General features: G+C 58.8%; 1 protein-coding gene across 1 annotated transcript; it reads right to left on the minus strand.

Moving 5' to 3' along the window:
* Positions 1-384: 384 nt before the first annotated feature.
* On the minus strand, positions 385-20,426 carry MPP1 (MAGUK p55 scaffold protein 1). Its single transcript, XM_055727750.1, has 12 exons — positions 20,188-20,426; positions 13,493-13,636; positions 13,068-13,146; positions 11,966-12,051; positions 10,712-10,780; positions 6,820-7,016; positions 6,435-6,541; positions 5,413-5,493; positions 4,755-4,835; positions 4,086-4,288; positions 3,380-3,454; positions 385-1,727 (listed from the first exon to the last, which is right to left on the minus strand). The coding sequence occupies exons 1-12, from the start codon at positions 20,287-20,289 to the stop codon at positions 1,551-1,553; spliced, it is 1,401 nt and encodes a 466-aa protein (XP_055583725.1). The 5' UTR covers positions 20,290-20,426; the 3' UTR covers positions 385-1,550.
* Between the last annotated feature and the right edge of the window lie 1,714 nt (positions 20,427-22,140).

Consider the following 22,140-nt stretch of genomic DNA (forward strand, 5'->3'; position numbering starts at 1 on the left):
GTAAGAGGTCAGTGGTCTGTTCATCGGGAGAGGAGGCAGCTTAACGCATGTGTGTGCTGCACCTGGGCAGGTAAATAGCTGCCTGTTCTGCCCAGCCTTTGTGCTACTCTGCTGAAGAAGCTGCTGGTGCAATGAAGTGGTCCTGTTGACATGGACCATCACTAGAGGGGCCTTTGTTGCTGGTCAGGACTTTGCAGGTGCTTAGGGGCCACCTTCCATTTGGGCAAAACCCAAATGGATGTGTGCGGAGAGGTCTGATGGTGGCTGGAGGGACTGTTTGGTCCTGGCCTGCCTAACCTCGAGTATGCTGGGGTCAGGGAGGTGGGAACAGACCTCCAGCTGTGAGCAAGTGCTCAGCCCAAGAGGTAAAACACCAGTCACAGCAGTGTTTCGGCACACATTTATTGCTGCTCATTATTTCCCTGCAGTGGATCAGAACAAAGGTCCCTATTGCACGTCAACAGATTTTATTTTTGGCATCTGTAAAAAATTGCACAAGACTTCTTAACCCCCTTCCGCTAGCTGACTGCTGAACACACAATGAGATTCTTTCACCTAAATGATGGCTATGGTTTGCCCAGGAGCCACGGTGCTTCCTGGACATGATCATAGTGGGGTTTGTGCGTCAAGTGTACTCCTGCAGGAGGTACCCCTTTGTGGGTGGCTTTTATGTTCACATACAGTGTGCAAGACACCTTACTCTGGAAAGGCATGCCTGGATGATCTTTGTAGAGACACTATTTCTACTGCATGCAACAGATAGTTGTGGCTGGATCTAATTTACCCATTGAACTGTCCCTCTGGGGTTAGGTCCATGGGACTTCCTCAGCTGCTACTGAGTTTCTCTGGCCAGGCAGTAACAATCCAAGCTGCACGGTGAGAATTTAAATACAGTGAGTTTTTACATTAAGAATTGCACAGAGTGAATCAGAAAACTCCAACCTCAGAATGTGGAGACCTGCCTGTAGGTGGCACGCTCTGTGCCACCTTTGTCAAATCCACGGTTGCCTTATTCTGCTCTTTCTCATTTGTGAGGGGAAACCCTTGGATGTAGGAGCTCTCGTGGGATCAGGCATGAAGCCTTGTGGACACCAGCCAGGCTTTCGAGGTGTTTGTGGTGCAGTGTGCACTCCTGCGATGGCAGGGGGAGATCTGCCTTGGAAGACCCCTGCTCTGTGTTTCCCTTGGGACTGATTCAGAGAAGATCGGCTGGACTTCCCAGAAGATTGACTGCTTTCCCTTGCCCGGTGAGGGGGAGAATTGTGCTCTGAGCTAATGGGGTGCCCTGGGCTCTACTGTAGCCTCTAACTTCACACTGCATTGCAGTGCTCTGGGAGGTGGCCATCCCCTGGGCAACCCCTGTCCTATATTCCCCCAGGGAGAGGAGATCCGGAGACCCTGTGCATGTGTCAACCAATTGAGACCATGTCCATGGAGCAGCAGAGGAAGGGAGTTGTGCTGGGCTGTGTGGACCAGGGGAAGCTGAGGAGTAGGTTTCTCCCCATGGCTGCAGGATGGTTGATGGGAAGCGGCTGGGACTGGATTCCCCCTCAGTAGACCCAGGAGACTGGTACCCACTGAGGAGAGCTGCAGGCCTGCTCAAAGGCTTCCTGCAGCAGTTGCAGGCTTTCTTCCACCCCATTGTTGACCAGTGAGAGGTCAAAGTAGTGTGCGTATCTGCTCCGGATGCTCTCTGAATCCTTTCGGAGCTGCTGCAAAGCCTCTGACTGCAAGAAATGAAGAGAGTGTCTTCAGGAGGCTGGGGAGGAGGGGAATTTCACAGCCCACCCCAACAGGCAAACTCCCTCCCACCACCAAAACAACTCAAGCAGTTGCCAAGTATCGCCACAGAGCATCCCTGCAGCTTGTCTGACAAGCTAGGAGGTGTGTCATCTCTGGGAGAGGGTCTCTGGGATTTCGCTGGACTTCTATGCAATGCTGGGAGCATCAGGTTACCTGCTAAGAGTGAGGCCAGATCTACCTGGTCTCATATTTATCTTTAAAATGCTTTTGACCAGAACAGTGATGGCTGGCAGAGCTGGACCAGCCTCCATCTACTGGTTTTGGCTGGGATAGAGTTATTTTTTTCACAGTAAAAGCAAAAGCTGCCTGCCCTCTCCTGCTGGGGTAGCTAGTATGCACAGCTCCCCAGCTAGCTGGGGTATCCCAGGAGCGTGTCCCTGCAGGCAGCTGTGCCTTCAACAGCAAAGTCCAGACCGGTTTCCACCTATCTCCCTAATGGAGCTTGAAGTGCAGGTGGCTCCCTGCTTCTGTGCAGGGGTGGCAGGGGGATAAGCTTGGGGTGCTGTGCTTGCTGCAGCTCTGCTGTGTGTCACCTGGAAGCTCTTGGTGAAGACAGGAGAGCAGTAAGCAGTTTGCCTGTGTCATGTGAGCTCTGCTGGGTCACATTTTGGCTCTGCTGCATCCCTTCTAGTAAGCAGTTACCTGATCTGCAGCAACTAGCTATATATAGTGCTTGCACCAGCAAGGCTGGCCCTGCCCACTGCGGCAGGAATTGACTCCTGTCTGGAGGCAGCAGGGGGTGATGGGGCAGGGAGGTGGGGGGCAGCATGCTTGCTGCCCACCTGCTCTTTCTGCCCTGACACTTGGCCCCCTCTTTTCCCCCACCAGCCTGCTGCACCTGGCTTTACAATCCTCTGCAGGTTAATGCCTGTGCAATGCTTGATCTGGAGGCTGCGTAAATATCCTTACTGGAAACTGTCTGTACCTTAAGCTTTACAAACCCTGAGAGCCTATTAAAAATAGGGTGGGAGAGGTGGCCTTGGCTGGCCATGAGTCCAGGGAAGGCCACCTGCACTGGACCTCTGTGGGTTTCCTTGTTCTCCCCTCACTTCCCACCTCCCCGCAGAGGTTAGTTGTCAGGGGAGCATGTGGCTTGTGCTTGGCACTGTGTGAGTTAACTGAGGCATCAGTGCTGCTTTCATCCTAATTTTGGGTGAGCATCTTGATAAGGCAAAAAATGAATGGAGCTGCTGTTTGTGTGTCCTGTTTGTATAGCTGATGGCAGGATACCTGCTCTGCAGTGCTGCTGCAGCTGGAGATGGCCCTGGGTGCTGGGCTGTACACCCCACTCACCCCACTACATAGTAGCGGCTGATTATGCTGCAGGGATGATGGTTGGTGGGGGGTGGCAATCTGGGAGAGAGTCTATGGCTGCAGGAATCACCAATTTCTGTTTCTCAGGCCTGAGCTAAGGAAGTTGCCCTGCTCTCCTGGACCACAAAAATAAATGCAGGACAGAAGAAGCTGATGTAGAGCAGGGGGGAGTGCCCTAGGCTGTGGCAGCAGTCTCCTTGCCCTCTTGCCGTGGGCAGGCAAGTGCAGCTGGAGGGAGACTCAGCCTTGCCCTGCCACCCACCTGCTCTGCCTTGTCTGTTGGGGCAATGAAGACTATGAACGGGGAGAGCTCGGCCGTGCGGACAATCTTCAGGGTCTGTGGAGAGAGAGGTGTAGTTACCAGAGCGTGGCCATGCCTCAGGGCTGGAGTCAGTGCAGGCGGCTGGCTCCTGTCCCCCACTACCCCATGCTGCCCCCCAGCCAGGGGACGATGGTGCCCATGATGCAGTGGTGGGCTAAAGGGGCCACCCCTAGTCTGGGGCAATGGGCTCTCCGGGTGGGCTCCCAAGCCTGGGGACAGTTGGGTGGTATGGGGGCAGTTAGCCGACGCTGGAGCAGGGGTCCCGGCACGGCTTCCCCTCCACCTCATAGGGGAGGACATGGGGGCATCTGCAGCCCTGCTCTGAGCTGGCTACTGGATACAACCACTACTTTGCAAAGCAGCACCCATACACGTGGTGATGGAGAAAGGAAACGGACCCCACGTGAGGCCCATGCTGGCCCAGCACCCCCACTCCCACAGCAGCCTGGCCCTGGCCGTGATGGGGAGTACCCTCACCGCACCCACGTCTTGGGAACAGAAATGCCACCCAGCACTCCCTGGCTTTTTTCTTTGGGACGGGCAGGTGGGCAGTGCTCTGGGGAAGACGGGGACAGTCACAGCCAGCACACAGGTAGCTCAGTCTGTGGCAGCCCCTGTCCTGCCCACTCCTTTCCCTGCTCCCTACCTGGGGCTCGATGTCCAAAATAGCGACTTTGTCCTGCTGGTGGATCTTGTGCACTGTTTCAAACTTGGTGCCAAACATGTTCCCCTGGTAGCTTCCAAACTCCAGGAACTCGTTGGCTGAGATGTCCTGGGTCATCTTCTCCGTGGAGACAAAGTAGTAGTCCTTCCCGTCCACTTCATTCTTCTTCGGGGGGCGTGTGGTGTCTGGGGATGGAGGGAGATGGTGAGTACCAGCCCCCAGAAGGTCTGGGGAACAGAGCAGCATGGGCAGCCTCTCCTTTGGGTGACCTGAGCATCTTGCCTTCCCTTTTTGAGCATAGGGCTAGGGCATGGAGACCTTGTATGCCTCAAGACTAGGCTGTACTCATCCTCTTTCAACTCCTTCCTGCTTGGGACAAGTAAGGAACTCAGCCAGGCCAAGGAAAGCCACTGGGATGTGAAAAGCGATCTCTGCAATGCAGCCCTGCAGCCATCTGTGGGTAGGTTCAGCCTGTGGGACAGCAGGCAGGGAGGCCCTACAGTGCCCTGCATGGTGGCCTTTGACACCACGGGCTTGGTGGTGCTGGAGGAACATCTCCCCACATCCCATCTGCCGTCAGAAGGTCCTGGCTCAAGGAGGTGAGAGGAAATGCATCGTGTGCTGTGCCCTTCACCCTAGCTGGGTACTTACATGGGGGTGGGTACATGAACTTCTCCGGGTTGCTGCTGAGCAGAGCATTCTTGATGTGGCTACGCCCCACACCGCTGGCCCCTGCAGAGAAGGAGGGATGGATGCTGGAGCTGGGCTCAGAGAAGCCTGGCAAGAGATGCTGGGGTCCCTCCACAGCTCTGGGTCTGAGGAAAGGTACAGAGTTCCTGGGGCCTTGTCCAGGATCTGCTTTCTGAGCTGGTCTTTGGTGTCTTCCAGCCCTGGAAGAAGTTCTCCTTGCCTTAACTGGAGACAGGACCAGTGTCTGCTGAGCAGTGGCTGGATTGCCCATGCCTGTGGGGTCTGCCAACAAATTTTCAGCACACACAGCATGGGAGTGTTTGGTGCAGCTGTGCAGACCACAGCTGTTTTTCATAAAAATTACCCATAAAGATACTTAGGAGCTGGAAACTCCTGAATTAAGCCTACCTCAGCATTGCAGTGCAGGTGCCAGACCATGCACAATGCTGCATGGAGGAGGTCAGCCTGCTTGGTGACCACTGCAGGCAGAAGAAAAGCTCCCCAGAGCTTACTAGGGTTTGAAGAGCAGCGCTGCCCAGCCCCTGTCCAGTCCGGGTTCCCCCTGGAACCTGTCACACACGGCCCCTGTGCTGTGGAGGATGCCTGGGGCAGGACCTACCAATGAGCACCAGAGTCTTCCTCTTGAAGGCAGGCAGCCTCACCACCTCCTCATAGGAAACCACATCCAGCTGGTCAAAAACTGGGACAGAGGAGAAACAAGACAGTGAGTGGTCAGAGCCGGCTCAGCCACAGCAGCGGCAGCAGGACTGCACGCGTGTCAGACCAAAGCCAGGTCCTCGGGCCAAATGGGGGGAGCGATCAAGGCTGGGCTGGGAGCTCATTCCTCTTTAGCTGCTTGGGGAAAAGGGCAGCAGCCAGTAGCGTATGAGGTGTGGAGGGGGTGCTGGGGAGCTGGACCCCCGGCTGCTGAAGGAGCCAGGGCTGCTCTCGCTCAGTATTTCTGCTCAGGACAGCAGGACCTGGGAGCTGGGTGGGGAAGCAGCAGGACGCTGCGGGGAGCTTGCTGCTAGGGGAGCTTTATTTAACTTTCTGATTTACAGCTTTGTTTGTTACTGGTTGGAGCTGCAGGCCGGGCTACGAGCCAGCGTGTCCTCAGGCACCTGCCTTTGCCGGCCCAGGGCATGGCCATGCTTAGCACGGGGTGTTTGCAGCGGGAGGCTGAGGGGCAAGCTCCCTGCCCCACCAGGGCCATGGCTTGGCAGCTGTGGGAAGCGGTCGGGGCTGCTCCCCAGCTGCTGAGCCAGCGCCGCCTGCCCTATACCCGACAGCCCGTGGGGTTGAGGCCCGGGAGGCTGGCCGCCCAGGGAGCTCAGGGCCGGGAGTGCTGGAGATTGTCACCACCGGAGAGCACAGGAACTTGGTGCCTGGCTCCCATGTGAGCCAGCCCCAGCCTTGTGCACTACAGAGCTGCACAGGGGCACGGCTGTGGCCACCCGAGGGGCAGGAGGACTTCGGAGGAGGGACTCAGGCTGACAGCTGTGGGTATCTGCCCAAGGTCCCGCCGCCAACGCAGCTGGGCCGTTTGGTCTTGACTCCCATGGAGGGCAGACCTGCCCCTGCCCAGAGGCAGGAGTGATGGCCGGGGCTGGGGCTGGAGCCCACTGCGCTGCTCACACTTACTTGAGCTGTGCTTGGCCAGGTATTTATCTTTGCACTTCTTCTTCTTCCCAAAAGGGCTACAGCTTGGGGATTCGCTCTGACTGGACTGGGTGACACTCGCCACACGCCTGCCGAGAGAGGAGGACACCACCCACCATGGTCCAGCTGTCACCCCAAGCCCTGGGGAGCAGTGGAATTGTCCCTCAGACATGCAAGGGCAAGAGCAGCAGGGTAGCTACTGGGACAGGTAAAGGCTCACCCTGCGGCAGATGAAGGGGACATCTGCCTCCTTTTCCCAGCAGTGATGTTGGTGTTACCCAACACGGTCACACTCCTGGTAGCATGTGGTCACTGTTCCCGCCTCCACTCCCAGATCCAGCCCTTCTGGTCAAATCCCGGGACCTACCACTCCTGCAGCTCCGGAGAAGGGATGAGTCCCGCCGACTCTGTGCAGGAACCCTCCACCCGGCCCTGCCACCAGTTGCTGTCATCCTTGTTTATGATTTGAATCACGTCACCAATCTGAAACTTGAGCCCTGCTTCCTTGCAGGGGATAAGGTTGTCTTTTTTTGGGTCGTAGTCAAACTGTGCCCTCATGAACATCTGCAAAAGAGAGAGCAGGCTGGAGTCAGCATGGCCACGCAGGCTGGCTGAGCTTGGTAATGTCCAGCTCCCGGCCCCACATCGCATCCCCCGGCAGTGAGGCACAAGGTCCCTGGTTCAGGAGGGACCCCAGCCCCTGCTGCTTTCCAGGCCCCTCAAGGCCAGGGCAGGGAGAAAGGAGATGAAGAAAGTCTTGGGGGAAGCTCTTGGGCATGGAGCTGCAGTGAGACATGCTGACGGGGGAGGGAGGGAGGAGGTTGGCATCTTTGAGATGCCAGTGAAGCAGCTGCTGCCTCTAGGCAGGCCTGCAAGCCCCACAGCTGGTGCCTGAACCCTGACATCTAGCCCCCCTACGGTCCCCTGGGTGCTTCACAGTGCTGGTGAGCTGAGCCAGCTGGAGATGAGTCCCACCACTCAGACCAACATAGTGCACAGCAACTGGGGTCTGCAGTGGGGTGAGCAGAGGGGAGCCATTGCCACAGTGCACCCTGCAGTCCCATGTCCTGGGCACACCAGGGAAGGCCACTCTCAATCCCCAGCGGCTGTGCCCTGCCTCTCCCCAGCACTGGGTACTCCCCTGCATGGCACGGGGCCTTCAGGGAGCCAAGGCTGCAGTGTCACGTCCAGTCCCTTCCTTGGTCTGTCCTGGCCTCTATCAGCTACTCTTGCAATGTCACGTTCATCATAACTGCAACTGGAAACCTGCTGCTGCTGCTTCCCAGGCCACTGCACTACCCTCCTGGGGCCGGGGAAGCCCTGGAGACCAGGAAGGTATGAGAAAGTGGCCTTTCCCTGTCCCTTCTGCTCCCTCAGCTCTTTGGGAGGGAGTCTGCAGTGCCACTGGGGCAGCCCACTCTGCTGCCAGCCCTCCTGAAGCCTGCAGGCAGCCAGGCGCCCCTGAGCTCTCGCTGCACCGAGCATCTTTGTAAGGTCAGGAGAGAAATGGCATGCGGCTTGTGCACATGGACCTTGTTTTCCAGGAAGGCTGTTCAGGAAGAACAAACCATCAGAGAGCAACAGGATGGATGAGAGTCACCTACCCCTGGGAGGTGGGGCAGACCACGCATGTGCACCCAGTGTTTTCTGTACTGCTGCTTGCTCTTGCTGCCTGGATGAACAGTTTCTCATCTGAAACGCTGCTGCAGCTGCAGTTTGCCTCTGGCCAGCGCACCTGGCAAGGTCAGGACTAACACTGGGGCAAAGCCAAAGCAGGGTAGGGAGGATGGGCAGCAGAAGGCAGGCTTTAGAGAACGAAGTCTGTAGCCAAGCACAGACCTCGCAATGCCCTTGTTCCCCTCCTGGCTTCTTTTTGTCTTGTGGGCCTGAGGCTGCTGGGACCCCCCCAGTCACGGTGCAGTCTTGCAGGCTCTCCCACAAGTCACGGATGCTCCCTGTTGTTTGAGACTTCTGGGGTCACTCAGGAGGGCAGTTAGCCCGGAGCCGGCAGTGTGCCTGGGGCTGCCCAGCAGCCGTGCCACCAGCAGGAGTTCCTTTTACAGGGAAGCAGCACTATCAGACCCAGCCTGATGCTAACGCAGGCTTTCCCTCAGCACAACCCTATCAAGTTATTTATCCCAGAAATGCAGTATGTAGCAAGAGGGCAAAGGGATTCACATAGGGTGATGTCTATGCTCTGTCCTCAGACATGATAGGCAGAGCCTGGAAAGTCATCTTTCCCTGGGTAGGGTAGACCATGCTGTACTTTTTCCACATTAAAAGCTTCCTACAGTATGACCTCTTTCAGCAGTGCTGCTGGAGGCACAGGGCCAGCAGGACACACACATGGTTCCCTTTCACTGACAGAAAAGCAGAGCACATGGATCAAGCTGGGACATGAGATCTCTCACAATGGAAGACAAAGAAGAGCGGAATCTCCCTTCAGGATGAGGGCTGATGCTTGCTCTGAAAGCACTCTTTTGGCACAGGGAAGCAGGTCGTCAACACAAACACACACGGGACACAGAGCAAGTGCTGCCCAGGCACCTTCCTGGAGCCCTGTGCTCCCACAGCCCTGGTACCCCAAGCCAGGCACAGCCAGGTCACTTTTGGAAAGACTCCCACACACCAATTAGCATCAGACAGCTCTGGCCATCACCCGTGGACTGCAAAGGGCCAGCTCCTAATGCAAGCTACCTGCCTGCCTGTGCCAGCCCCCTCTCTAGGCATGGAAGCTCAGGTACTGAGCAGGCTCCAGCACAAGAAGCCATAGTCTTTAAAATCAAAAACCCGTGGTTTGTGCCTGGGAACAGGTTGGAGATGACCTTAAGAGCCCCGAGTGCTCAGCGCTTCTCATTAGGATCCTCCCAAGCAGACCTGCACCAAGAGACACTCAGGTGGCCTCAGCGTGGCTGGCTGCCAGGCTGCGGGGCAAGCCAGGGCACAGGGGGCATCGTGATGCCAGGACCTGCACCATCCTGCCTGCCAGGCCCTGATGGAGGTGGTCATGTGGATCCAGGAGTTGAAACATAATCACAAGTCCACGCTTGGCACTGGACCGCAACAAGCAGAGATGCAGGCAACCCTGGACACAGCAATGGGAGGACAGCTGTTGTTGGGAAGGAGTTTGTCCCCGTGTTCTTCCCTGAGCCCGCAGCCAGCCTCGTGTGAGCCAGCAACCGTGTTCTGTTTGCCAGAGGTAACCTCTCCCCTGCCACTGAGCTGGATGAGGGCAGAGGGACAGCAGGGGAGGGCAGACACGGGCCCGTGTTTAATAAACGCAGGCAAGGCTGGTTGAGCTGGGATGGGAACAGCCTGGGCTGAGCAAGAAACAGAGAAAGTTTTCACTTGTCACCACGTTCAGAGACTTCAGCTTCTCTGGGTAAGGAAAAAGGGTGACATGGACTCCTCCGGGACATTCCAGCACAATCCAGCCCCCACCTCCTCTGCCTCTGAGCTGCTTTCCCACTCCTGCCTGTCCATGACAGGGGGCACCGCGGTGGCATTGGCTCCTGCACCCAGAGACAGGACAGCATCCCAGCCACTACACACTGACGTCTTGGCACAGGAGCCAGCCTTCCCTACTATCCTAAGTATTTTCGCTACAGCAGGACTTCAAAGGCAAAGCCAGGCAGGTGTCACCCCCTGCCACAGCACATCACCCCGACCCTGGCAGTGGCAGCAGGTGCAAGGAGCTGCCTTCCTCTCCCCCACCACTTCCTTCCTCCCAGTCACTGCTCACAAGCGTGCTGGTGGCATCCGGACCGACGTCACCCTCCTTGCAGCTGATGCACTGGGCATCAGTGACAGTGGGGAGCAGCGAGAGCCCAGTGCTGCGCCTGAAGGTGCTGCTGTGGCCCTGTCATGGGGATGTGGCTCTAATGGCTGCAGTTCTGAAGGTGGCAGGAAGCTTCTGTGCTTCCTAGGGTGCACGTGCTGCTGCTTTCCCATCACCAAACACCACACACACACACATACCGCTGTGGCTTGGGCATCCCAGGCCCACATTCCTACATACACACTGGGTAAAGACATCCAGACAGGGCCAAAATCTGCTTGTTTGCAGCAATGTAAGCACAGGACAGGCCTTCTTCACCCTCTAGCAGCTCAGACAAGGTGACCAGGCAGCCATCCCCTCGTCCTTCCCCTGGCTCAGCACAGTTCTCTCCCCAGCACTGGTTCCCCATCATTTGCTCTGGTCCCACCCGGCCCCACAGCCATGTCCCAGCACAGCCCACGGGTCTGGAGGCTGCACTTACCTGGAGAGCAGGGAGGCGGCTTTGTTGGTTGGGAATGACTTTTATTGAGACCATCCCCTTGGTTTCTTTCTAGTGAACAAAGGGGAGAAAGAAGTGTTGGAGGAGGCGGCGCCTGGAGGCAGCCCAACAGCAGCAACCTGTGCGGGGAGCTGCTGAGTGCCAGGACCCACAAAGGCAAGGCTCTTGGGGGGCCCCAGCCATGCTGTGAGGCTGGGGGGCACCACAGCCTGGTCAGAAACACCTCTGTTGGGGCTGGGCTAAGCGCCATGGCAGCATAACTTTGCCATACTTGTCCCATCCACATGGGGGGACACCAGCACCCCCACAAGGGGCTGGCTGTGGGCACTGCTAAGCATCACCAGAACGAACATGGAGACCTGTATTGTCTGGCCTGGCTGCCCCCATGGGAAGCCCGGGACGAGAGGCTGGTTCTGCCAGGTCCCCTCTATGCCGGCCTCTCACTCCTGCCCTCCTGGTGACATTACAGGCACAGCATTCCCTTGCCTGCCACAGGCCAGATGCACTGTTGCGCCACATGCTTCAGAAGACCGACATAGTCTCATGGGGACAACCACATCTGGAGGTTTGGAGGGGCCTCCTGGGCCACCACCTTTCTCAGGAGGCAAAGACAAGATCTTCCTTGGTCCCACTGTCTGGAGCAGGGATGTCCTGTCACCAGGCAGGACAACGGCACTGCAGCAGGGGCAGGCCTCCTGCTTAGGCTGCTGGTGGGTGTCTGCAGGACCACGTGTTGGACACGAATCAGGATGACCCCAGCGTGTGACTCCAAGGCAGGTCTGAGACCCTGTCCAAAGCTGTCTCTACCGAGGGCCTGGCAGGAACACCGTGACCTCAGCAGCAGGAAAATGGCCCCAAGGTGACCTGCAGGAGCAGCCAGCCACTGGGCTGGAGCTGCACACCAGCCTTGGCAAGCAGAGGTGGTTTCCAAACCCCACACACACCAGCACATGTCAGGGACCCAGCCAACAGCCTTTGTAGCTGCTGTCAGGAGGCCAGAAACAAAGAGCAGAAACAAAGAGCAAGGCCAGACCACCAAGGCTGCATACAGAGACCCGGCACTTGGCTGTATTACAGCACCCCGACATGGTGGCCCTGGCTCCTGCCACATCACACTGCTGCAAGCGGCTGTGTTGGCTCTAGCGTCTAGGCGGGGATAAATGCTCAGCCAGCATGCACACCTGCAGGCCAAAGTGGTCCTTCCTGGGAACTGCCTTGCCAAGCACAGATACCTACCAGCATCTTCTGCAGCTGGTCAACCGAGTGGTTGCTCACACTCTGCCCATTGATTTCTATGATTTCATCACCCACGTGAAGAGAGCCTGCCAGCAACAGGAGAAACATGAAAATGCAGCACCGGACAAGATCCGCTCACCAGAACTACACAGCTCCACCAGCCTCCCGACCCCCTGGGCAAGCTGTGGCCTGGATGCTGCTGTGTTTGCCTGGACAATGCTTGTGGAGCCACGCATGTCACCTAAGCACATGGGACTAAAGCACAAGGGGAATGGATTCTTCCCCCTCTATCCAACACACACACTTTATCCAGTCTGAAGGTCATCGGGTTGCTTTCCACTGTGTGTCCCTCCGTGCTTTAGGCTGGTCAAAGCACCTGTTTCAGAGTTTACCCAAACCCAAGCACCTCACCTGAAGTCAAATGACAGCCTCCTTACAGGGCCCTTCACACAAGCATTCTTGACTTTCTGTGGTTTCAGTTTATATACTCAGCCAGATTACAGCCTCAGATACCCTGCTATAAATCAGGCTCCAGTAGTGTTATTGGAATGGCTCCTGGGTTATTTTGGCAGGGGTAAGCTCAGACTTCCCGCTTGGATCCAGGGCTGGAAAAGGGGCCCCTTCTTCTAAGCACAGAACGTCTCATTTCCGTGCCCCCTTGGCAAGACCCAAAACCAGAAAACAGCACCTATTTATTTCTTTTGGCACCTTCTTTAGGTCTGCAGAGCCAACCCACAGCAAGTCTGTCCCACCTGTGCACTTTAGGAACGGGAAGAGCTTCCCTGCAATCTCTGGGGTACGATCCATCTCTTGTTACAGTGACCCCATCACGAGATGGAGACAGATGGTCTCTGGTTCCTTTCCAGGAGAGCCCTTCCCCCAGTCCTTTATTTCTCCCTAAAGTCTCCAGTGCATTAACATGACAACCACACAGAGAGACCAGCAAGCCCTGAGCTACTGACATACTGCTAGTGGAGGAAGGGACACAGATGTCCTCGTCACAGGGGAAAGCCAGCAGTGCTGGGGGCTGCCTTATCTCTGCACGGAAAGAAACCAGCTGTAGATGTGAATCCGTACACTGCCTCTACACGGGCCTTGTTACCTTGTCTGTGAATCATGCCCCCGTGGAAGATCCTGGCCACCATGCAGCTCTGCTTGTCATTGAGCTTCAGCGTGATTCCCTGGAAGACAGGAAAATCCATGACTGCTCACTGGAGGGGAGAGCTCCCATGCTCTCAGCAAAGTCCTCTCCAGGCCCGTGTCCATGGTGGGCTGTACAGTGGCTAGGGGGAAGCCCCCTGCTTGGCCAGCCCAGCCTGCTGCAGCTCCTCTTGGCACAAGCATCCCAGCTCTTTAACGGGGCTCGCTCCAGGTCCCCAGGCAGGAGGCAGGATCCAGCACCTTCCTCCCATGTCTGACATCTCAAGCGATCTCCTGCTTCCCCTGAGGCCAGCCCGTTGGCAAGGCTCTACCTGCCCCTCCGCCCCCCTGGGTGCCACAAGGCTTTGGGATTTTGCCAACTCTCACCATGGGCTCCTCCGTGACCTTCTCAAACTGGACGAGGCGTATCTTCCGCACCTCACGGCCATTGCTGTGGGAGGGGCTGCCCAGAGCCGCTGAGCCGTTGGTGTAAATGTCCTCAGTCATGGCATTCATGGGCTGAGTGACGGCCTGTCGGGGCAAAACAGAGACTGGGGTTTAGGGGCTCCACCTGAACGGGGCCAGGGAGTGCTGGCTCCCTGCTCTGGGGCTGAGCGACTCCACCGTCTTAGGGTGCCTGGGGCACAGCAGGAGGACAGGCTGGAGGAGAGGACAGCAAGAGCAAGAAAAGAAAGAGCAAGAGAGCTTCACCCTTGACGATGTGACTGCGGGCTTGATCTACAGTTAGCTAGCCTGGGAAACACAGGAGGTAAGAAAACTGCAGAAAGGCTACCGGTATCAGAAGCCAAAGGAGTTCACCGCTGATCGTCTTCTGCAGCAACAAGTCCCAAACACTAACGGTGCGTCGCAGCAGCACTTGGCCCACAGCTGGCTTGTTGCAGAGCATAAAGCTCAGGACAGCTTCACTGAGTGAACGGAGCAGTTTGGGACTGACCCCTGAGAACTGGGGCCAGGCTCTGCTCTTGCTCAGTTTGCAAGTTCAACCTTTCCTCATCTACATCAATGAGCAACCAGCACAGTGCAAAGCGAGGTCCACATCCAGGCACTGAAGGCAACGTGCTCCCCAAGCCAGCCAGAAAATCCCCATTTCCCTCCCCAGCTCCCAGCAATGGGCCAGTTCATGCTGGCTGGCACTGGGAAGCCAAGCAGGGGCTTTCAGCCACGGGGAAACCTTTGTTCTTCATCTTCAGTAGACGCTGGCACCGGGGCAGGTGGAGCACACCTAGGGTCCTGGGCAGAGATCTCCAAACCCACCCTGCCACACAGCAGGGACACTGCGAAGCAAGCTGCCATCCCCCAGTCTGAGAAAGCCTGGTGCAGTCCTGTTACACCCCTTGGGCATGCCAGGCAACATCTCCACACAGCTTGCAGACGTGCCAGTTTGGCCGCCAAGCGCAGTGGACTTCCCTTGAGTCTCTCCCAAATTGGTGCTGGCCCAGCGAAACCCAGGCCAGCTTTGATTTGCAGCCCCTGCCCGCCTTGTTGGCACGCTCAAATCCCCACGCTGGCCTGCAAGGCAAAGCAAACCCTCCTGGCCGCCCCGCTCCACACCAGGTTGCCGGCTTTGCTGCCCAGTTTGCAGCTTGGCACCCTCCCTCCCAGCAGCGCCCAGACTGGGAGCCACAGCCAGCAAACCTGCAGGGGCACCCAGCAAGGTCCTCGCCAGCCTTAGCCCAGCACCAGCGAGGTGGCACGCCATGCCCAGCCAGGCAGAGCCAACGCTCTCCCCCTGCATGCCACCTGCCAGCAGCTGGCTTGAGTGCTGGGCCTGTGCCAGTGGCTGGGGAAGCAGCAGCCTGATCCCGCCGTCCCGGCTTGCTCTCACCCACCGCAGACATCCGGCACGGAGAAGGGGCTGCAGCCCCGTGCTGCCAAGGGGTGAGATCCAGCCACGCCGCCGGGAGGTTTGTGCAGGTGCAAGTGGGGTGAAGAGCATTTGCTAGTAGGGTGTAGCCATGGCACTAAACCACAAGAAAATTAGCTTTGGTAGGGATGTGCTGGAGTGCTGCTGAGCTGAGACAGTGGCCCAGCCTTGTGCAATGGCCAAAAGCAGGGAGGGAGCCAAAGGCAGGGGCAGCAGAGCCAGGACTAGCCAGGCCAGCAGGATTGGTGCTGGCAGAGAGGGACGGATCAGCATAGAGCCATGGGCATTGCCCGCAGGAAGGGCACAGGGAGCTGAGTGCCCGTGCTGCAGTGACAGGGAAGATGTGTGATTTATTTTTAAGCCAACTACTTCAAAGAGCCAACCGACTTCCTCCTCAGAGGAAAAAGGCAACTGTGTGGGCTCTGGCTGCCAACGACTCACAAACGAAGGAGGAAGCTGAATCTCAGCCCAGAGCAGCGCCTGGGCCAAGGTCTCGTGGGGTGGAAGGAAGAGCGACTCGCAGCCCCCCAGCCTGGCTTGCCAGCCCCAGCTGGGCATGCTGCTGCTGCACCATTCTGCTGGCTGTCCTGAGGAGAGAGGTGGGAGGAGGAAGAGGAGGGCAAGGACTTCTCCAGCCCTGCCCAAGGCCAAAGTGCCCATAAAGTGGTTTGAGTCAGCACAGATCACACTTATCTTGGTCATGCCTTGGGAAACCCTTACACTCTGCAATCCCTGGCTTCAAACCCCTAGGCTCAGCAGAGCCCGATGACCCAGGACACAGCACAGTCTGCTCCAGGGGCTAGGAGTTCCCGCCCCTGCCATCTCCACCATCCCCACCAGCTGAGCCTCCCAGCCCTGACCTTTGCTTTTTGCTGAGAGCTGGAGAAAATCACCCAGCCCTCAACGCTGACACAGCACCAGTGTCACCCTGGTGACTCCCAGAGAGCAAGCCTTGTCACCAGAGACTTGCTGCTGTGCCTGGGGACAGCCACCAGTCACAGCTCTGAACCCAGCAGGGTCCTCTGGCAGCTCCCTGTGCCAAACAGAGCCAGGCTGGGATGGCATGGGCTTTTGCTGATTGCACTGGGTGGATGGGGATGGGGAAATGTCTGGCTCACAAGGAGGACGAGGACCCACGGGGTGGCAGATTCCAGCACCAGTGTTGGATACCCAGAAGCCAGAGACTGGAGACGTGTGTGGCTCCCATGCTCCGTGCACATGAGCCTGCCAGCCAGATCGCCTGCGCTGCACAATCCTGGCAGCTGCCACACTCTCAGCTGGTTTGGCCTGGCATAGCCTGTGCCCTCAAGAGGCTTTCAGGTCATGCTGGTAGCGGGCCAGACCCTGCTACTTATGCATCGCTTCGCAGAAAACTTACGCGCGTGCTGCTAAGAGCTGGCTCCACGACCACCAGCCACTGCCAGGTCTGAACAGCCCTGGGCTTGATCACTGCTGGGGCCAGCGGTGGGCAGACATGGGGCAAGGAGGCGGGGGGCTGAGCTGTGCAGTAGGGCTGCTGGGAGCTGGGCAGGGTGGGACAGCCCCAGTGGGGGCTCAGCAGTCCTACGGGTGCCTTGCAGCTGGCTGGCGAGGGTACAAATCCTCACGCACAAATCCTGCTCCAGGTGGCAATGTGCAGAGGAGCCACCAGCTCCATGGGTCAAAGAGGTGCACCCCAGCTCCCTGCCTGCGCTTTCCTCAAGACTCCAGATTTCTGCCCCATATCCCAGGGCTGAGGGAAGGGTGCCAGCTCCCTGGGCAGCCTTTGCCAACAGGGAATTTGGCGAGCCTGGAGCAATCCTTGGTGAGGACCCCAGGGCTTGGTATCCTGTCCCCAGGTGGGGTCAGCATCATCTGCCAGGGTTTCTCCTGCTGCTGTGCTGGCTCAGCTGGACTGCACACCACCAGGCAAATCAAACATTAACTGGGCAGCTTGTTTGCAGAAGGCTGAAGCAGCACTTGAGGAAAGCAGCACTGTAGTGCAAAGGGCACATTCGGTGGTTTGGTTCCTGGACTCTCCTTGCTGGTCTAACCAAGAGACTTCAGTATCGGGTGACCTTGGAAGAGCACGGCTCCCTGGCAAGCATGTGGAGAAAGGTCAGACACCGCTGGCTTTGGCAACTGGGCCCCTGAAGAACAGCAGCCCAGATACAGGAGGGAAGGAGGGAGCGTGATCCCCTGGGATCACCCTCTCAGCTGGCAGGGAGACATGCTCCACTGCCCACAGCGAGCAACAAAATCCCAGCTCCCTTCAGGAATCATCACCCCTCACATTATAATCACTGTGGGTGTGTGCAGGGACGATGAGGCACTGTTTAGTGCAGGGATGTCCTGGCCCAGTAACCTCTCCTCCATCCCTCTAGGGCTTCAACCTTGCCTCCCCGCTGTCCAGCAGATGTGTGCATCATGCTTTCAGTACAGCTTAAAAAACAGAGCAACGTGTAAAAAGAGCAAACTAGTCAAAAAGAAGAAAAAAAAAAAAAAAAAGAGCTTGGAAGTTGCTTTTAGGCTGCTCCATCAGGCTGGGGGAACAACAGCCACGTGGACATTTAGAAGTAACTCATCCCAGCCTTCTGCTGGGGGCTACTGCCTTCTCAGGTCTGCCAGCACAACCACAGGAGCAACCTCACCCAAGAAGCCTTCCAGAAATACAATCCAGTTTGTTGTGGGGTTTGTGTTTGTGGTTTTTTTTAAAAAAACCCAAACATTTAATCAAACAGAATTACATTGCTGACGCTGGGAAAAGGCCTGGCAACACCAACAGGTCGCAGTGAGGGAACCGAGAAATAGACGAGATACAAGCAGTTGTGGAAGCCAGAAGATGCCACCAGCTCTGTGTGCCCTCGCACTGACTGCACATCATGGAGTGCTGCAATGGAGAAGGGCCAGATTTTCAAGGGAATGCAGTCAGTTTTGCTGAGGCACCATCTTTCCACCAGGAAAGGCTGATGCAGCCTTCCAGATGTGTTTTTGAAACCGGTCACCTCCAAGGGAGAGTCAGTAAAACCATGACACTGAAATCTTGAGGAGCTGCCCAGCAGCTCCATCCCCACCCTCCAGAACAAGCCCTGCAAGACACTTTTTCCCCTGCAGCTGTTACAAACTGGAACGTGGCAAAACACATTTGAGATTAAAAAGTTGGAACCAGCCCTCCCCACTTCATTTTGGTCAAGGCCAGAAGTTTTGCTTGGCTTTCCACCACTAGTTGTGCCCACAGTCATTTCAGGATTTGGTCCCTGGGGACCCGTGGCCTTAGTCTGCTCTGGTGCTGGTTGAACGCTAGGAACCACTGCTCCCAGGGAAGCAGAGCGTCCCCTCTGCGCCCTCAGGCTCAGCTCTCTCCAGAAGTACCCTCCTTTTCTCAGCAAGACTCCCAAAGGTCACAAGCGCTGCCCATTTTACAGTTGGGGAACTGAGTCACGGCTGATAAGGGGGCATGCCCAAGGTCACCCTGCCAACCAGGTGCACAGCTGGGAATAAAAGCCCACACCTCTTTGGTAATCTGTATTTGCCAGTTGGGAGATAAAGAGAAGATATGCAGGCATGTGGTGGGGCTCAAGGGAAGAGGGCAAGCGGCTTCCTCCACTTTGGCTGTTTTCTAGCCATAGCATGGCTTCCACGTGCTGAGGGTTTGCATGTCCTGCCGCCATGGGAGGAATGCAGGACAGCACTTCCCAGCACGTGGCTCTGCCAGAGGAAATGGGGAAGAGAAACCTCCCGGCCGCCCTGCTTGACTCCAGCCAAGGAGCACCCAGCTGGACCCAGCACTCCTCCCAAGAGCTGCTGGCGATGTCCCTACTGTCCCACAGAGGGGCCCACAGCCTCCGTGGGCCAGCACCATCTCTGCACACATGCAACACGGGGATCGGCGCATGAGCAACTGGCAAGCTCGGGACACGTAACCCCAGTTGCGTGCCAGCCCCACAGAGTTCCTCTTCAAAGGCCCCAGGCAGATCCCGGTTTGCCATCTCTCTCTATCCATACCGGAATAAATATACTGTAATGCCAGGGAGCTGTAGGCCAGCTCCTACATTCTCCATGGCCCTCTGCCATTGTCAATTTGTCCCTGTTCTGCCTGCAGCCAGGCAGGCCCTCTGCCTGGATCCTGCAGGCAGAGGGATGGGAGAGCTCCTCTCAGCAGCCGCTTTAAAAGCCTTTCTTCTATATTTTTCTAAGGCACTCTGCTGGGGTGGCGCCATAAAAAGCGCATGAACCATTGGTGTGGGACAGATCTGACAAGCCTCTTTTGGATGCTGTAGTGTCCAACACGATGGGCCAAAGTCAGCACTCGGGGAAATTTCCTCGCCGCTCTCCAGAGGCTCCCCACAGCCACAGGGAAACCCCAGGCCAGGCACGCTGTGCCACGGCTCCATCAGGGACTCCTGTTCCAAGCTGAAAACCTCTGGTGGGAGAAAAGCACCAGGTGTTTGCACTGGGAACTGCTGACCTTGCTCCAGTTGCACCCAAGCTACCCCAAACGAGACCAGCTGAGGAAGAAGCCCTCCCAGCAGGACAGCGATGGCTGGTGCAGCCTGTTCTCCTGCTGGAGATGGGGTGCACGGGGTGCACACAGCCCCCAGCTCCGCTCCTTGCCCCAGGGCAGCTGTGCCAAGGGCTGGCTGCATCCCCCCTCGCAGAGGCCAGGACCCACCGCCACCCCTCCAGCCCACGCTGTGGACCAGGAGGTTGCTCAGCAGCCGAATCAGCTCATGTGACAGGCAGTTCCAGTTCAGACCAGTTACAACTTTGCAGCAAAACAAGCACAAGCTCCTGGGTGGCAGGATGCTGAAGCCTTCCTCCCCTGCACCCTGCCTCTTCCCCGCCCGGCCGCACCGGCGGACCGTTCCTCCGGGCACCCCACGGCCCCCGGGGAGGGGCCCCGCTCCCGGGACCCGCCGGGCCACATACAGGGCACGTGTCTGTGCGCCCCCCTCCCGCCCCCGCAGGGGTCGTCCGGGACGGACGGGACGTCCGGGACGGACGGGATGCCCCGGGGGCTCTGCCGGGCCTGAGCCGGGCGCAGCGCGCTGGGCTACGGGCCCGCGGGGATCGGGGCGCACAAGGGGCGTGGGATGGGAGGGGGATGCGCCGGGGCCCCCTGCCCGGCCTCGGCGGGGAAGGGGCCGGGGGGCAGAGGGGGGCGGCCGCTGCGGGGGGCCGGGGCTGGCCGGGACGTTGCCCTCCGGCCGCCGCTCACCTCGGGCTTGGCCCGGTTCTGCAGGAGGTGCTCCAGGTAGAGGTCGGAGAGCGCCGTCCGCATGCTGCCGGCGCTGGCGCTGCGCCCCGACTTGAGGGTCATCCCGCCGCTCCGCCGCCGCTCCGCCGCCGCCGCCAGCAGCCGCAGCCGGTTCCGCTGGCTCCAGCACAGCGGCCCGGCCCCAACCCCGCCGCACGGCCCCGGCTCCAGCAGCACCGCCGGCCCGCACGCCCCGCCCCGTGTGGCAGCGGCAGCGGAGGCGGCCTGGGGCGGCGCGGCGCCGGGCGGAGCCAGGCGGCCGGGGGCGGGCCGGGGGCGGGCCGGGGGCGGGCCGGGGGCGGGCCGGGGGCGGGCCGGGGGCGGGCCGGGGGCGGGCCGGGGGCGGGCCGGGGGCGGGCCGGGGGCGGGCCGGGGGCGGGGCCGGGGCCGGGGCCGGGGCCGGGGCCGGGGCCGGGGCCCGGCGGGCAGCGCCGCCGCACGGGGGCCGTGGGCTCCACCGCCCGCTCCCGCGGGGTGCCGAGGAGCCGGCCCCCGGCGTCACCGGTGCGCTGCGGGGCCGTGCGGCCCAACCGGTGGAAGGGATGGGGCGCGGCGCCCCCGCACAGGCGGCACATAAGCGCCCCCGGTCGCCACCCAGAGCCGCGCCTCGCTGCCCGCGGGGGGTCTCTTCCCCCGTGAAACTGTTTCCATCGCACCCCCGCTGGGAGCAGCCCCCGGCCCTGGACGCGCCCCGGCACCAGCGGAGCTGCCCCCTGCGCACTCCGCGCTGGCACGCCTGGCCGCCGAGGGGACCCGGCTGCGGGGGGCTGGCTGTGCCACTCGCACAGCTCGCGGTTGCCAAAACCAGGGCAGGAGGCTGCATCCGAGAAGGGCTTTGTCACCTCGCAGCCAGGGTAGAGGCCCAGCAATGGCACTGGGGGCATGTCCCCAAGCAGCATGGGCACGTACCTTGCTGTCACCAGCCACCCGCCGGCCCCGCTGGGTGCAGAGCGGGGTGTGCTGTGCCCCAGTGTGCCCCCAAGGTGAGGGGACACCTGGGATTTCTCTGCGCTGCAGCAGGGACAGGCCCTGCTCTCCTTGCGCTGTTCTGGGTCTTGCAGCTCCCGGTGCACCTGCAACTCACATGGCTACAGGCGGGATGGCAGATCCCAGCATCTGTGAGCTGTGCGTGGCAGGAGGCGTTTTGTCAAACTTTCTGTGCTCTCACTATGAGTCTTGCCGATGCCAGAGCCCAGGTGAAGGCTGAGCTTTGTGTGGGGATGGGAAATTACCTCCTCGCTGCCACGTCTTGTTTGTGACAGTGGGGATTTCGGAGCTATGGCCCAAAGAGCACGACCCAGAGGAACAAACCTGTCCTAGAGAAAGGGACCACCAGCTGGTGGGCAACGCACATCAGTACATGGGGCAGCAGAGGAGCAGCAGGGTGATGAGGAGGATGTACAGAAGTGCTTGTGGGAAGTTCTCTTAGAGGTGAGCCCACACGCTTCTCAGATAGTCTGTCGGCCAGGACCAGCAGGTGCTTGCAGAAGAGATGTTTCCTAGTGACTGTGAGGAAGTGATGGGAGAGGGATGTGAGCCAGGGCCTGTGCTCCCAGGAGGTCGACAAACAGTGGTCAGGACTGCTTGCCTCAAGGGGCTTGCTAGTGGCAGGCCAGGGGACATTCAACCCTGACTCAGATTTCACATGCCTGATGGCAGCAGGGACACGGAGATGAAGGGGAGGGCGAAAGCCCGGCGCTGAGTCAGGTTGAGCAAGCGCTGCCTCCCTTGAGCCGCTGATCCCCACGGATTGTGAAATGGATGCTGGGGCCTGGAGGAGGGCCCCTTTCCCCAGCCCTTATCTTTGCTGCTTCCTCCTCCTCCAGGGCTGTGCCCGGGCAGCAGGAGCTTGTGTAAAACGAAGCTGAGAAGCTCCGGGGCTAATTAATTACCAGCTGCTGGTAATACTGACTG

The sequence above is a fragment of the Falco cherrug genome, chromosome 15 (genome assembly GCF_023634085.1).
Source record: "Falco cherrug isolate bFalChe1 chromosome 15, bFalChe1.pri, whole genome shotgun sequence".
NCBI lineage: Eukaryota > Metazoa > Chordata > Aves > Falconiformes > Falconidae > Falco > Falco cherrug.

Excerpts from the sequence above, each read along its gene's own strand:
- MPP1 (XM_055727750.1), bottom strand. The coding sequence starts at position 20,289 with ATGACCCTCAAGTCGGGGCGCAGCGCCAGCGCCGGCAGCATGCGGACG. Across the intron at positions 7,017-10,711 it reads GCCGCCTCCCTGCTCTCCAG|ATGTTCATGAGGGCACAGTT; the intron begins GTAAGTGCAGCC and ends TCTCTTTTGCAG. Across the intron at positions 3,455-4,085 it reads TTTTGGACATCGAGCCCCAG|ACCCTGAAGATTGTCCGCAC; the intron begins GTAGGGAGCAGG and ends CTCTCTCCACAG.